Source organism: Clarias gariepinus, chromosome 10 (assembly GCF_024256425.1).
Source record: "Clarias gariepinus isolate MV-2021 ecotype Netherlands chromosome 10, CGAR_prim_01v2, whole genome shotgun sequence".
Classification (NCBI taxonomy): domain Eukaryota; kingdom Metazoa; phylum Chordata; class Actinopteri; order Siluriformes; family Clariidae; genus Clarias; species Clarias gariepinus.
In genome coordinates this window covers 28,168,806-28,185,628 of record NC_071109.1, presented here as the reverse complement: position 1 = coordinate 28,185,628, position 16,823 = coordinate 28,168,806, and the positions used below count along the sequence as shown (strand labels likewise).

General features: G+C 37.3%; 1 protein-coding gene across 2 annotated transcripts; it reads left to right on the top strand.

Moving 5' to 3' along the window:
- Positions 1-615: 615 nt before the first annotated feature.
- csnk2a2b (casein kinase 2, alpha prime polypeptide b) lies at positions 616-16,730 on the top strand. Of its 2 annotated transcripts, none has more exons than XM_053506205.1 (12): positions 616-1,679; positions 5,428-5,539; positions 6,505-6,606; positions 6,876-6,926; positions 8,393-8,452; positions 8,573-8,656; positions 10,604-10,714; positions 11,955-12,056; positions 12,425-12,525; positions 14,187-14,335; positions 15,657-15,737; positions 16,189-16,730. In XM_053506205.1, exons 1-11 carry the CDS (start codon positions 1,576-1,578, stop codon positions 15,731-15,733), a joined length of 1,053 nt encoding a protein of 350 aa, XP_053362180.1. In that variant the 5' UTR covers positions 616-1,575; the 3' UTR covers positions 15,734-15,737; positions 16,189-16,730. The 2 variants fall into 2 exon arrangements, with proteins under 2 accessions (XP_053362180.1, XP_053362179.1); XM_053506204.1 differs by having other exon boundaries at positions 14,184-14,335.
- The last annotated feature ends 93 nt before the right edge of the window (positions 16,731-16,823 follow it).

Sequence of the window (16,823 nt, the reverse complement as noted above, 5' to 3'; positions counted from 1 at the left end):
CCCGACTTTTATCTTTCATAGCATTTTTTTTTTAGTTCTGTGATGTAAATAAATTAAGGAAATTACCTATTATGCGTGTCTTATCAAAAAACATTCACAAATGTACTTCTATAAAATAAATGTTCCGTTGTTTCAATGCACTCATCACAAAAAAGAACAACTATTGTGTTTCTACAGAAGGACATATAAATATAAACATAAGTGTACAGAAGGCCACAATAAGTGTGTACTGTACATATTTCAACATGAAAAACATATGCACAAAAAAAATCCCACAAGCATTGATGATGCTGCGACTACTGACAGATTTATAGATTCTAGATTCATTACATGTAATGTAAAATAGATTTTCTTTTTAATTTTTGAAACGTTTTTTAATAGAGGTTATCCAATATCTCAAAATATTGCAATATATTATTTTTATAATAAATATACAACGTGCATATAAAATACCATAAAATATCTATCTATCTATCTATCTATCTATCTATCTATCTATCTAAATCGCACGCTCACGAAAAATAATTGGTCTCCATGGTAACCTCTTTCGACCACTTCCGGGTAGTGAACGCTAACACTAAAATCTCCTTCCGGGTCGCTGTATTACAATCCGTTCGCCTGTGTTAGCATACACACTGTAGCTGTGTGGTACAGGCTGGCTGGGGGGTGAGTTTCAGCAAATCCTTCCAAAACCGTCATACAGGACGCAGTTCGGCGCCGGAGTTCAGAAATTTACTACAATTACATACCTAAATTTTTTTTGAAATGCGATTTTATCCTGTGCAGCGAAGTTAAAGTGCTAGCTAACGCAGTCGGTTGCTATGGCACCCCCTGTTTTTTTCCGTTAGTCGATGGAGCCGTTCCGTTATTCCGGATCAGGGGACTTATTCTGCGCGAGCCAACTTCGTTACTCTGGTCGTCGTCCTTTCGCTGTTAGCTTGTTAGCTTGTTAGCCAGATAACGTAAACAAGCTGCGGAACGAATGGTGTAAACGTTACACAAAAAAAACGAGGATGTAAAATTTAGCTAAATAAACCACCGAATGAATTAGAAATTGTAACTTTGCGTTCCTGAAAATAATAAAAATACTAATAAAATAACTCGAGCGGTTTCTTCTTCGCTGGTGCAGTACGAAAGAAACGCGGGTGGTTTTCTTCTTCTGTGGTGTGAGTAACGATAAATACAATTAAACAAACCAGAAAGTCAACCCAGGCGTTTTTTTTCCATCTATTCGTGCTTTATTTTCGATTTAGACAACATCTGCGTGTTTTTTGTGGTGCCTTTTGTTAATCTGCAGCCAAACACTGCCATTACACCCTGCGGGTTTTTATATATATATATATATTTTTGTATTTTTATCCCTTTATGTTGTGCAGCTGTGTCTCAGCCTGAGATCTCTTCTCCATTAAACCCTAAGTGGAAGTGTGAATCTGTGATTACAGTTTTTAGTTAAAGCATTAGATAACCCACACATATACACTCAAGGAAGTCAGGAAAAGCTATGAAAACCCTGAGCTGAGATCCCCGGAGCCTTGTGGAAATCTGCTGTAAGAGATAATCGCCCTTTTGGCCACCATGCCCGGCCCGGTGGCTGGCAGCACAGCTCGGGTCTATGCCGATGTGAACACCCTGAAGAGCCGGGAATACTGGGACTATGAAGCGCATGTGCCAAACTGGAGGTGAGTACCTAGTCTCTTTTTCTTTCTCGCTATCAATCTCGCTCTATCTAAGAGCAGCGGTGTCTCAGGGCTGCTTAAAGATCTGGCTTACTTAAGGTCGGAGATCAATCCCCGGCATCGGCATCGCCAAGCTGCCTCTGTCTGCCCCTTTTGCCAGACCTTTATTCCTATTCTGCTCCAGGGGCACTGTTTCATCTCTGACCCCAAACTTTTCAATTTTTCGGTCTCATCATTCTTCTTCATTAACAGGCCATGTCGAATAACTCGGACCAAGCAGGCTTATTTATCAGATCCAATCAATTAGAGTTTGATGGTTGAGTGCACTCACTGCGTTGTTGCATGTTAACTAGCAGCAGAATATCAATACAAGTCCACCAGGCAAAAAAGAAAACTTGCTTTGATTTTTTTTTTCTTTTTTATCTGAATCAAATATGAAATTATTTAGACTGATGTGGATCAGTCAAACCATCAGAAGACCGGCTTTGACACAGTTATTAGTCAGCTCACTTTCAAACTGGACAAAGTCTGCACAGACAAGATGGTGTTCGTTGTTGATCAAGTGTATATTTATTTTTCACATTCACACTGATGTCTATTGGTTAATGAGTTTAAGGCTAATCTCTGAGTACGTTAAGGAAAGTGTATTTTTACTCATATACCGTAACATTATGACCTGATATTGAGTTGGTCCCCGCCCGTCCTTTACCACCAAAACAGCGATGCAATGCATGTTCCTGTTTTTTTTTTTTTTTGTGAAGACCAATCACAATTTGTCACCTTGTCACCATAGCTACCTAGTTACAATGGCATCTGGAGGATATATTAGGTATCAAGTGAAGTTAATTTGTTATAAGCAGAAAAAATAGAGTATTGATTAGAGCGTTTTGGCAAGAGCCAAATTGTGATGGCTAGACGTCTGGGTCAGAGCAATAGAAGCACTACTGTAGGCCAAATTGCTGAAACAACAAAACAAATTGAGTGCACTTTTTCACTGCCCATTTAGCATTGACGTTTAGCATCATATTAATGAAAAATCTAGAGGGAATTGGATTTAAAGGCCAACAATGCACTCCAACAATATAACACAGAATTAAGGCGGAGACCAAGTTCAGCTAGTTAGTATTCTACGAGACAACTAACACGATGGTGGAAGTGTTGGAATAGGGCTCAAAGTTGGAGCCTCGGAAGCTGATTTGTTTGATTTAAGTGTAGAGATAATGAGTAGAAAGAGGGTACTGAATTAAAAATTTAAGTAGTCAATAATTTTTTTTCCATATTACTGCTTTTTATTATCACCTCGGTTTCAGAAACATGCGACAAACTGGTATGAAACTTCCCTCAGAAAGGATAAACGCATATTGATCTGTCCATTCATATTTGAACTTTGGGTTTTCGTAGTCTACACCTTATTTTGGAGTTAGCCTGGCTGTGTCGTGTGGTAAACTATCGTGGTGATTGGTTCTGTTGAGTGACTCGTGTAGCCACACCCACCTCGAGGGGAAAAGCTGCCATATTAATTTTTTTTATGTATCCACATCATCACATCTCTAATCGCTCTTTCTCATTTATGGCATTCCGCTCTCTCGTGTAATGTAGAGGCAGCCCTGGACAAGCTAATCAGTTTACTTGAGTGGAGTTGGAGCAGTATGTCGATATTTTGGTGTCGAAAACTTAAGCATAAAACTGTGTTTTGTACTCTAATTATATTTTCTAATTATATCTTTTAATTACTATATTTTACTTTCATATCAAACTTTCACTTGTATGCTCTCAGATAATATTTCCGCTCTCTATTGCTCACATTTTTAACATACAATGCCATACCTTAGCAATTTTCATCTTAAGATTGGCTAACTTGTTCATATTTCTTGAAGCCATTCTAAACGTGGTTGCATCAGTTTGTGAATTTTATTCTTTTCTTCAGTCAGCAAAAGTGATGGAAAAACGAACTGAAAAAAAAGAAACAACGTTGCCTTTAGCATGCGTTTAAGAACTATGATTTTTTTTTTTTTTGGTAATACTGGTAATATTTTTGTAGTTATTGCTATTTTATTTTAATGAAACAGCAATTACTTTGCACCAGTCTGATCTTGATGCAGGATCATAGGGAAACAGCAACATTTTACCACCTCAAATGCAAACGTACATGAATGTAAAAAAAATTAAAAAACTTATTTTGCAGTCGGTGTGGTTAGAAATTAATTGCCACACAAACAAATCATGAATCAACAATCAACCAACACTGTTCGATCACCAACCAGAGATGCGTAACTGAATCAAGTTTTTGTCCCATTTCTCTACTGATTATGCAGGTATAATACACTATACATTCGGAAAGCTAAGGAACTGGATTTACTGTTATTATGCATATGTCATGCCTTTACAGACAAAATTCAGCTGCCCATAGACTTCGATTGTACATAATGGAGTAACCGGGGTTTTCTTCCCTCAATACCAAGAAACGTGTCAGTTTTGTGGTAGTGTGTGAGGTAAGCACATACATAATCTGGCCAAAGAAATGTCACTGTTTCAGACCAGTCAGTTGATTGGCTTCATCATGCATAGAAAACATTACATTACTAGAATTAGGTAACGATCTGTGCAACACATTATTAAACCCTGAACTGTCAACTACACAAGAAATGTAGTAACAAAAAAAGTAACAAATTAAAAAAGAGTGACCGTTACTGGAAAAGACTTTTAAGTGCACAAACATGTTGCTCCATTAGCTGTTATAATAATAATTAAATAAAAATGAACTCAACACAAGAAACATACACATGTATGCTTTATATCTGCCAAATATATACTGTGGAACCTTGGATTATGAGCATAATTAGTTCCAGAAGCGTGTTTGTATTCCAAAACACTTGGAAACCAAATAAATTTTTTTCCATAAGAAATAATGGAAACACAAATTATTTGATTTATAGCCCAAAAAATGTAACACAAAAAAATAATTAATACAAAATATAAAGTAAAAATAAAACAAATAAACCTGCAGTTTTAATTAAAAAAAAAGGAAAAATAAAACCCGGCAGATCATTTTTTCCGTTTGTGTGCGTGCGTGTGTGTGAGAATCTAAAGTAAGCTCCCCTCTCCCCTTCTCATCTTACACAGTTACCCTTTCTTTAATGTTTTCACACACGTGCGTGCACACACAATGAAAACGCTGGTTTATCGGGAAAAAAAACAAGAAATCTTTCTAATGACGCTCGATTGAGCGCCACCCTGACCGAATCACTGCTGTAAAATGAAAATAAAACAAATTAACCTGCACTTTACCTTTGAAAAGAATTGGGACAAAGCAGTGTTTATAGTAAACAGTACACACGTGCATGGATGTTGATTATACCAGTAAGAGATGCGACACAACGAATCGATTATAAAATTTATTGCCAACTTTTTTAGTAATTGATTTTTATCGATTTGTTGTTGCAGCCCTAATTTCGATACACACATTTACATGATTAGGACTGAACAGCTGTGTTACCATAAAAAAATCATTTAAAAGTGAGGTTAGTTGGAGAAAAATATTAAATTTCTTAACGAAGGAATCATTTTCACACATGAACTGGTCACCACATTGTGGACTGTAATCAGTACTAAAAGTAGGCGAATTAAATCTTTTTTTCTTTTTCTTTTTTTTTTTGTGGCCAGGCAGTGTGCGCCACGGATTCCATGGATAGAGATTTGGTTGCGATCAGCCGCTGTGTAATCATATCCATTCTCTTTCTCTCTCTCACAGTAATCAGGAGGACTATCAGCTGGTGCGGAAGCTGGGCAGAGGGAAGTACAGCGAGGTGTTCGAGGCCATTAATGTCAGCAACAGCGAAAAGGTCGTGGTCAAGATCCTGAAGGTGAGTTAACACTGAGACCTACAACATGGAGACAAAATGTTCTCAGTTTATATAAAGGAGTGTGTCAAAGAACACTTCAGGCAAAACTGGCTTTTTGACAAAATGTCGATGCACAAATTCTTTTGTACTGTTTTACATTGGAGCTACAAAAGGAATCTGGCAAGTCTAAGGCTACCAAATTGCAGTCGTGGTTCTTGAGAGTACAGGTATTCCCAGACTAACGAACATTGATACGAATGACCACGCTTCTACTTTAAGGGAAAAATTCCAGAAATAGCTCACATGTATTGTACAAAAAAATAGACACTGCACTGCGCCAGATACCAATATTTACAATACATACACTATTATCAGTGTGTAAGTGAATGTATAAAGTCAGGTATATTGTATGTGTGGTGGAGGGAGGGGGGTGGGGGGGGTTGTTGAAATGAGTCAGTCTCACCAGTTTCAATGAATCAGTTCAGAAGCATGGCTGTCCTGTAAAGCTGTTCTGATTTGTTAATAATCCTATTTTTGGGAAATCCTCAACAAAACAGAGTTCACAGACCAATACAGTGAAAAACAGCTCGGAGACAAAATGGCATCCTGGATTCCCCTCGCAGTTTAAAGGCACAGAGACAACACTGTTACATAAATTTGAGATTAATTTTCTTAGGCGCGATTATGGTGCCACATGATGGCAGTGTGGGGGGAAAAGAGACCGATTTAGTCAAGTGTATTGGTATGCTTTACATTGAATATTTGTGTCAAAAGTGTATAAGACTTACTTTGTCAGACTTTAGAACAAATCTTGCTTACGAAACGTGCTCCTGGAACAGAACTCGTTCTTAAGTCGGGGACAACCTGCAATTCTCCTCAGCACATTGTGCATTATTATCAGAAGACTCGGAAAGGAAGTCTAAAGTTTGATTGTAGATTATGTTTATTAGTATTATGTTTTCAGCATCTTGATATTTTATTTGCAGCCTGTCAAGAAGAAAAAGATCAAGCGGGAAATTAAAATCCTGGAGAACCTGAGAGGAGGAACCAACATCATCCGGCTCGTGGACACCGTGAAGGACCCTGTGGTACATCTGCAACTCAGACACGTTACCAGACATCACTAACACAATCTCGCTGTTCTCACTACCAAGCAGAATTTGATAGAGGATTCCCAATCACATTAAAATCAAACTATGAAAGCTTTTTTTTTTCCAGAACCAGTTAGGTCCTTATAATTGTTTTCCTGCTTTTGCTGCTTAGCTGTTGTCTTATAATATGCATCAATGTTTGTAATTCCTTGTGATTTTTGACTGTTTTCTCCTTTTCTTTTTTTCCCCCATGTCTCTTTTTGCAGTCTCGAACTCCAGCTCTTGTCTTCGAGTGCATCAATAACACGGATTTCAAGGTAGAATTATCTCAGTGTTGTTTGTGTTGGAGAACATTGTGTGGGTTACAGGGTTAGAGGCAGAGATGTTCATGAGTAATTAAAAGAATGATCAAGTCAAGTCTCAGGTCTTCAAGAACCCTCAGTCCTCAGTCAGGAGAATCTACATGAAGAGTGTATGGGAACTGTGTAGCCGTGATGAAGGTGAAAAACGTCGTAGAGCAAGAGTTGTGTGAACGTTGCAGCTATATTTTTGGAAATATTTTATAACACTTCTTTTTATAGAAGAACTTGAAGAGCTGACTAAAATTATAAATATAAAGTCACCTTCAAAAAGTCCCTAGTTTTATAATGCAACACATCCCATTTAGACACCCAGATGTGTCTCCGTGTGCGAACCAAAAAAGAGAGCTAATAAAAAACCAAAATTCCCCTATTGTTACATCATAGAAGAAGATTTCTCTTCCCTCGGCTTGTTGCTCAGCTTTTCTGTTTGTTAACGCTACAGCTGAAATACACACACACATTTTAGAGGATCTCTGAGACCAGTGTTAACTTGATCAAGGAATATTAGTTCACACAGAGCAATCTGATTGGACGATAGGTTTTCCATGAGTGATGATAATACACGGCAAAACCACAGTGACGTTTAACTATTTGTATCAATCCACATCTCAGGTTTTCTAATAACTGTTTATTACACTAACTGTCAGAGGGTCTGTATGGTACACCATACTGAGGAGAGAGCTACTGCCTGCTGAAACCCACTATCAAATCCAATCACAGAAGCACTCTAAGCAGAAAAACACATCTAATAATAATGTTATCTCATTTTCAATAAAACTTTGACTCCTTAACTACTGCTAAGTCGTTTTGAGTCGCATCTGAACCCTCAGTGTTCTTTTATTACAGGCTACAAACCTAACTGGCTCATAACACAAGGCTGAATCCCAAAATATTTTAAAAATGTCCAATGCCATCTGTTGAATTTTGGAATGGACTAAAATTTTTACTTGGTACTGTGAAGTGCGTAGAATGAAGGTGTAAGATCACATTTATTAAGTAAATTTTAATTGCACACTCATAAACGCGTATAAAAAAAATGTACAGCGCCATCTGTTGAATTTTGAGATAAAGTAATGATTTTTCCAAGATCTTTTTTTATGATATAAGATATATATTTTTCATTTAAATTTCAAAATTTAGCATAGCATATCTTCTCTTTCCGTGGACCAATTGCAATGAAACAAAGCCTATATGCTACAATAAAGCCTACAGTATATTAAACTCGGTCAAATACACGTGTGAAAACTCCATTAAAATTCTTCAATAGTTTTTATGTGATGCTTGCACAAACAGACAGACAGATCAAAATTTCAAAAACCATCTAGATGAGTTCTATGATATAGTTGTTCATTGTTTTTTGACATTCGCATAATATCCATACTCTCCTCTTTGTATTTAAGTCTGTCTTTGTGTCTGTGTAGGAGCTGTACCAGAAGTTAACAGATTTCGATATTCGTTATTACATGTACGAACTACTAAAGGTAAGAATCATTAGCCATGAAGGTTTTTTTTTTATACTTATTTCTATCCTTTTTATCCTTTTTTATTAACACATGTGTATATATATATGTGTGTGTGTGTGCGTGTGCGTGCATGCGCAGGCTCTGAACTACTGCCACAGTATGGGCATCATGCACCGTGACGTCAAGCCCCACAACGTTATGATCGATCACCAGCTGAGGAAGGTTCGTTCTAGACTTTTTTCACACTTGGTCTAAACAGTTGTGTACATGTTAAAACAGCATGTTTTCTCCAGATTGCCAGTGACAAATGTTTTGTGTGTCACTAAATGGCTGAAGACATTATTCCTGTTCTGCTGCAGCAGTGGTGTGCAAAGCAAAGCAACACACATGATTTAAAAAAAACTGTATATTTAGTTAGTAACTCTGACCTTCTGTCAAAGCAAAGTTCGGTGAAAAAGCTTTGTGGCTCTAATAAATAAATCAAATATTAATTCACAAATGTGAAAAAATGTAATGCAGTGGAGAGGTTCTTAGAAAATATTTTATAGTTAAATTTGTCCCTGGTTGTAAAATGTTTTAGATCCCGTGGTCTATAGCATTCCGTAAATTATTCATTCCTAAGCTTGAGAATGGCCATTTATGCAACCAGCACAACGTCTTTATTTACACAAGATGAATCTCTCTATGACATATATCCCATAAATTATATTTATTATAAAAAAAAATCCCATCACTTTGTTTTATTGGTTATGATACTTTTTTACATATAAATATTACATTTCTAAATGAATTATTTTTATTTTATTTTATTTATTTATTATAAGCAATCTCTTGAAACACACATGCAGTACCTTCATGGCTCACCAGGAGGCATACTTAACAAAATAAATATATATAATATATAATTGTTTATTGCAAATATTATCAATAATGTATGTTTTTTTAAACAGTGGATTTGTTTTTGTTTGTTGTTTTATGGTATTAGTATCATCTACATAGCCAATGTGTAGCTTATATGTTTTATAATTGCTAAAATTTCTTTTTATTGATTTCTGCATAATTTCACAAAGCATAAAACAAAAATTTTCATTATATAGTTCATACATACATTATTGCCAAAGTGGCTGACAAATAAACATTCTAGAGCTGCTTGAGCTGTTTAATAATCACTTTAGTCACGGTAATGTCTTCCAGTCACTGAGATTTTACTGTATTTGATCAACAAGCTACACAATCATCTATCATCTTTAGTACCCATTTGATGCGATATATTTGATGCATTATAGCCCTGTTTGTGATCTGGGCACATGGGATTTTAGATTTTATTAACGTATTTTAGCAATTTAAGTGACTAAACGGATCTTAATCAGCCAGATGTATAAACATAATAACAGTATAACTGACAATAATTGACAACAAAGAGGTGTTGTGGAAATAAATGGGATTTCATGATGACTGAAAATTAAATGCTTTAAGAAACTGCCAGTTGTTAAACTATGATTTAGACTCATAAACTGTTCATAATCTAAAATAAAAATGCAATCAAGGTACGACTCCATTCCTATCTCTACTGTTTTCCAGTACTGTACCACTAATTAGTGGCATATTTCTCACAGTTCCTGTTTAGTATGCATTATGTGCATGCTTGCAGCTCTCGGTCACTTTTCCCAAAATCCAGGACTTTTCCCAGAGCTCCCCCCTCTGGTTATGAAACTAAACAAACCTTGTCATGTATGAACCTTCCTTCAGTTCTGTATATGTAAAAACCCTCCTACTCCTCCAGGCTAATGCTTTATATCATGTTTATTTATAATCATCCTTCTATGGGCTGACTACAGTATGTGCAAATGAAGTGGAAGGCAGGGAGGGACCGCCTCCTTCTAGGGAGAAAAAAAGTGATTTTTTGTGACAAGTTAAAATCTTGAGTCACTCATTCTAGAACAACTATTTAATGTCAGTTTCTCATTCATTTATACGTTTGGTGAAGTTGTCTAGACGAGCTTTACTTTAGCTTTACTTATACATCTGTATTTTCTGCCTTATTGTATCCTTATTTTATTTTTAATAAATTTTTCTGTCAGATGACAGTTCAGTATTTATCTAGTGTCATTGCATGCATCAGCCACCGGGTGGCAGTATGATGATGACTGGTTTGTCTGTTGTGTCTAGTTGAGGCTGATCGATTGGGGTCTGGCTGAGTTCTATCACCCAGCGCAAGAGTACAACGTCAGAGTGGCATCTCGCTATTTCAAGGGTCCCGAGCTGCTCGTGGATTACCAGGTAAGTCATTAACTTGCAAGTTAAATACGTTCACCGGCCACTTCATTAGGTACACCCTACTAGTACTTGGTTGAACTGCCTTCATTCTTCACAATATACAGCAAGGTATTGGAAACATTCCTTATAGATGTTGGTCCGTATGACATGACAGCATGACGCAGTTGCTACAGATTTGTCGGCTGCACATCCATAATGCGAATCTGCCATTCCACCACAGCTGCTCTACTGGAGTGTTCAAGAAACCAGTTTGAGATGATTATAGCTTTGTGACATGGCGTGTTATCATAGAGGGATGAACCTGGTCAGCACAATACTTAGGTAGGCTGTAGCATTTAAACCATGCTCGGATGGTACTAAGGGGCCCAAAGTTTGGCAGCAAAATGTCCCACAAACCCTTACACTACTGACAGCCTGAACAGCTGGTACACGGCAGTATGGATTCATGCTTTCATGCTGTTTTCACCAAATTCTGACACTATCATCCGAATGTCACAGCAGAATTTGGGAATCGTCAGACCGGGCAGCATTTTTCCGATCTTCTGTAGTCTCGTTTTTTTTTTTCCTTAGATGACCCTGGTGTGGTCGTCTGCTGCTGTAGTCCATCTGCTTCACGGTTTGACATGATGTGCATTTAAAGGTTCTCATCATCATACCTTAGCTAACAAAATGTTATTTGAGTTACCGTTACTTTTCGATCAGCTCGAACCATTCCCATTTTTTTTGTAAACCTTAGAGATGGTTGTTTGCAAATCTCAGCCGATCAGCAGTTTCATAAATATTCAGGTCTTCAAAATCACTATTTTTCTTTCATATGCTGATGCTCGGTTGAACTTTAGCAGATCATCATGACCATGTCTATATGCTTTGAGTTGCATTAATATGCAGATGTATAGGTGTACCTAATGAAGTGGCAATTGAGTGTATACATCTTAAAAAAAAAAAAACATTAATTGCAATTATTAAAGAGTTATTACTTCTGGTAATTATCAATTCAAATCTCTGATCATTTATGTGGAGATTTTTTTTTTTGTTAATAGTTTCTAATTGACCATGTTACTGTTAATATCGAGCAGCTTGCCAAGTGAATTCTCAGAATGTTGAATATTTATGAAGTATAAATTAGGGAGGGATATTACTTAATCAGTTTCCTGATCCATTCTTTTGACTTCAAAAATTCAGACTGGTCTAGTCTATGGCTCTGTTAAAACACCTTATTTTATGGCTTTCTGTGTTTGTACAGATGTATGACTACAGTCTAGACATGTGGAGTCTGGGCTGCATGCTGGCCAGTATGATTTTCAGGAAGGAACCGTTCTTCCACGGCCAGGACAACTACGACCAGGTAAGGAACGGGCTGTCAGGACTGATTTATAAAAATCTGAATACAAAAAAATTTTTTTTTATTTCTTAAATTATTTAAACCATGGTTCAAGAGTAGGTTTGTTTTTAGTAATTATCATAATGCAGGACAAAATTACTTGGTTGATTTTAGCAACTTCTATACATACAATTATATATATTTTATACAATTTTCTTTTTTATATCATAAAATTTGTATGAGGCTTTAAACTAATACAGGCATGCAACACCATAAACATGTTTATTTCTAACCTTTTTGTAAAAATCCTTATTATAAATTGTAATCGCTTGTAACACTTAATAAAAATACAGCAACACTTCTAAACTCGCGTGTTTTTGTTCTTGCTGCAGTTGGTGCGAATTGCTAAAGTCCTCGGGACCGACGAGCTCTTCGGCTACCTTCGCAAATACCACATCGAGCTGGACCCGCGCTTCAAGGACCTGCTTGGCCAGTAAGTACCAACAGGAGGCGCTTGAGCTACATCGCCGGTTTCATGGCTGTGTATTATTGCCTGAGGGTCAGATGGTGTGTGTGGAGCTGATTTAGAGAGAGACATAGCTTCATACAGTGTGTCAGGTTACAGGCAGCTATGTGAACTAAAGTGATTTGTTTTTGACATTAATTACTTTTTAATGCTGCCTGAATTAAAAGTTTAATTCTAAATACATGTGAAGGAAGTCATATTAAAAATTAAGTCACGCACACCTCATGCACATTTCTGGGAGGGGGAAGACTTTTGGACTCCTAAACATTTCTATACAGAAAGCATCACCGTATAAACAGTTTTCACTTGTCAAACCTGTTTATTTGCAGTTTATTCCCATACAAGGGGCAGTCAAGTCAAACCATCACCTTTGATTGTGCAACACAGTTATGAGAGTAAACACTGTCTTTATATATACTTTGTCTATATATAATGCAATTATCCCAGTGTTTCACTAGTGCTTGGATACCATCAAGGTCGATAGTTTTTGTCAGTACACTTGATCCATGATCGGACTGCCTGCTTCATGTCTAAAACGCTGGCCTCCCAGGACCTCTGGGTGGCTTGGAGTGAGGTCAGGACTGTATGACGATGTGGCAATAACTCCCAGCCTGGTTCCTGTAACATGCAAGTGGTGCTAATGAATGATTGTATGTACAGTTCATGCAGATAGGTTTATCTTTTGTCAAATTTGTGACATGTTATCAGTAGATTTTCAGAATCAGGCGTTCCACTCACCGAATGCTCTCAGGAATTATCCTGAAATTATCATGAGATGTCAAACTTAATGAACACATAGAAAAAGTGGCTGTTTGAGCCCAAAGGAAAGTTCATACCAGCTGTGTGGAAACACACGAGCAGGGAAAAAGCATACTGCCTACAGCTACTGTCATGCTGAGGCCTATTAACGTTACACAATGCGTATCATTTGAACGTTGATCCTAAGAGTTAGACACTAGATGCTTTAGATTCTTAGATGCTTAATAAAAATTATCATGTTGAAATTACACGTTGTGCAAGGTAGAGAACATTATTGTCTTTATTGTAATGTTTGTATACATTACTAAATCACACATTTTATATTAAAAATCGTTTGTGCCGTGGTGGTTTAATGGTTTCATGAGAACCACGGCCAAACTTACATTTTATCTCAGAAGTCTGAGCAGTTGAGGGCATTGCTAAAGGGCCCAACAATGGCAACTTGGTGGTGCTGTGATTTAACCCTTGGACATTTTGATTAGTAGTCCAATGCCTTAACCACCGAGCTACACCTGCCAAGCATGTATGTCGTTCTTTAAAATGTTTGCACCGTTTAAATGTTTTACTGCAGCTAAAAGTCTCATCATCGTACTGTGTTTGATGTCTGTAAATGTCAATTGGTCTTACGCCTTCATTCATGAGAAAAAGTCCAAGTTTGACTTAAACACCTCTTGGGGAAAGTTCTGTGTTAGCATAGAAAACAAAGAAAATATTAGAAATATTTAAAAACGAGAGCATAACCTTTTTATATAATATTTTCACCAATCAGGTTTGACAATTGAACCCTGCTGTGGTAAATTCAATAAGGGTGTGTATAGGAAAATATCCTAGCACCATAATTAGTTTATCCCTCTGTGTCTGTGCTGCAGGCAGACGCGAAAATGCTGGGAGCAGTTTGTGCAGACGGAGAATCAGCACCTGGTGAGTCCCGAAGCTCTGGACCTGCTGGATAAACTACTGCGCTACGACCACCAGCAGAGACTCACCGCCACCGAAGCCATGGAGCACCCCTACTTCTGTAAGCTAATGTCCCTAGCTTTGTAGATTTGCACCTTCTAATTTTATATAACGTTCCTCATCAGGAACATTGTGATATTAAATCAATTATGCAATTTATTGTCATCTCCAGTTTTTCAATTCAAATCTGTTTTTTTTTTGCATAAAGTACTGGGCCACATGAACATCGCTTAATCCTGAAATTATTATGAGGGGTCAATCATGGTGGATCCAAATTCATAAAAAGGAGGAAAGTGACTTTTTGAGTCCAGAGTAGAGTAAAAAGCTGACTAGCAGGGAAAAGCATACGACAGCTACTGCAATGCTGAGGCTTATTAACCTTACACAATGCATACTGTATGTTTTATAATTTCAATGCTTGATCCTAAAAGTTGATTAGATACGACATGCTTTAGATTCCTATGGTACAAAAAAAAACAGATTTTAGAAGGTAAAAATCTACTCAATTCGACAGTCTCCCTGTGAATTACAGCTTTAGCATGTTGTTTACCGGACCGGTTTTGTCCTGCATAATGAATAAGCGCTTACATTCCCAGGCTCTGATCAGTACTTCATTTAAAGCCTGTTTTATTTTTGGCAGTGTTCGAGTGAACACGAGAGGTGTTCAAGTCATACCGGGACTTTTAATGATATTTCTAGTGAATGAAGGCATAAAAAGGATTGACATTTACAGAAGACGTCGAGCACAGTACGGTCGAGAATGACGCTCCCAGCCGGGGTGGCTTGGAGCCCACTGTAGTCATTTACGTGAACATTTAACGAGTGGAAAATCTGATCCTTGAAAAACGACAGATAACTTGTCGTCAACTTATGGAAGAGACATCTGTCTATGGAAACCCTGCACACAATCATTCAACAACACCACTCGCACGTTACCAGCACTTGCACAACTGTTTCTCACTGGTTCATGCCTTAAGTTAGATGTTGTTTTTTTTTTTTAATGCTTAAATTATTCATAGGTCACTGTGTGTCTTATAATAATAATAATAATAATACTTCTGAAACTGCTCAGGGACACAAACTGGACTTGAGCCAAAAAGACCTTCAGGAAGCCTGTACTGAATATAATTTTTTTTTTATTGATTCATGTATTCATGTATTTTTGCAATATCATGCAGTAGAATTTTACCTATACACCTCAGTCTCCTTATAGTTCCAATTTCTGTCTACGTAATTATTTAAAATACGCATCAATGCTCTGTTATAGGCCGATATCATGCTGACAACAGACAGTATCCTGAGTTAGAAAAAAAGTATAAGCAAGTCAGCTCTGATTCGTAATGTTTTTTTTTTTGTTTTGTTTTGTTTTTTCCCCTCCCCAGACCCAGTGCTGAAGGAACAGTCTCTTAACAATGCGAATAACACTGTAGGATCAGAAGGATCTAATGCAGCTCGGTGAACAGGTATCTCATTATCTTTTATTATATCAGTGTGCTTTCATTGTGTGGTTGAAATGTAAACTGGTTAACCGACACGTTTGGTGTCGAGTTTTTGCTTCCTTAGTGTTGTACTGCAGCTACTGTAGGTCCCACCACAACCCCTCCCCTAAGAGATGACATAATTGTCCAGCATTTTTATTTTTAGATCTTGACATTTTGTAAAATAGAGGAAGCAGGAGTATGTCTAAAAAGTTAAAATTAAAGTTGAATGTGGACTTCCAATATATGTATTATTCTGTATTATGTTAAGCCCCGCCTCGTAAGGAAATTGGGATGCCGTGCAGATATGAAACGGTGATGCAATCACACTAGTGACTAAACATGACTGTTTTGACCCGTTTCTCCATTTAATTATTGGACATGTTTTTAAACTTTTATTAACGTATGTTTTCTTTCATTTTTTTATGCCTTTCAGATTTTCAGAAAGCTGAAAATAACTCGTTACCTCAGTTTACCCTTCGTGGCAGAAACCTCTCAATGTGTACAGATGAAGACGGGCAAAAGCAGTGTTGACCAGTTTACACATTTACACACACACACACACACACACACACACACACACACACACACACACACACACACAATGTTGTCCTTCTTCGTATCAGTGAAGGTCGGTCTGTCCCCTGTACCTCCATAGGCGCTGAAGCCATTTTAGTTTGAAGATCTTGAAGGTGCCTCCTGTTTTATCGCTAAGTGAGGAGTTGTTAGAGGAATACGGCCAGTCTCCACTCCCCCCTCGTACCGTGACCCTGCCTCTGTTTACCTTGACGTGAAGAGTGAAGCACAGATAATACCTTGCCCTCACCGTTCTCCTCACTGGTCTGTCTGTGTGTTCAGTATTCAGACCCCAGTTTGGTGTTTTTTTCGCACCACCACACAGAACAAGTGGCATATTGGACCTCATTTCTCTCTGCTCTAGGTAGAAAAGCATTAATGACAATAAATGACTTTTATTTATCCTGGTGTGTTGAGAGAGTTTTAATTATTTTACATTTTTCAATTATCTTTGGTGTACAAATTATAAAAGAAATGATTATAAGGCTGTGGAGG

Coding starts and splice junctions, on each gene's coding strand:
- csnk2a2b (XM_053506204.1), top strand. CDS start 1,576: ATGCCCGGCCCGGTGGCTGGCAGCACAGCTCGGGTCTATGCCGATGTG. Junction 6,927..8,392: donor TCAATAACACGGATTTCAAG/GTAGAATTATCT, acceptor GTGTCTGTGTAG/GAGCTGTACCAGAAGTTAAC. Junction 8,453..8,572: donor ACATGTACGAACTACTAAAG/GTAAGAATCATT, acceptor GTGCATGCGCAG/GCTCTGAACTACTGCCACAG.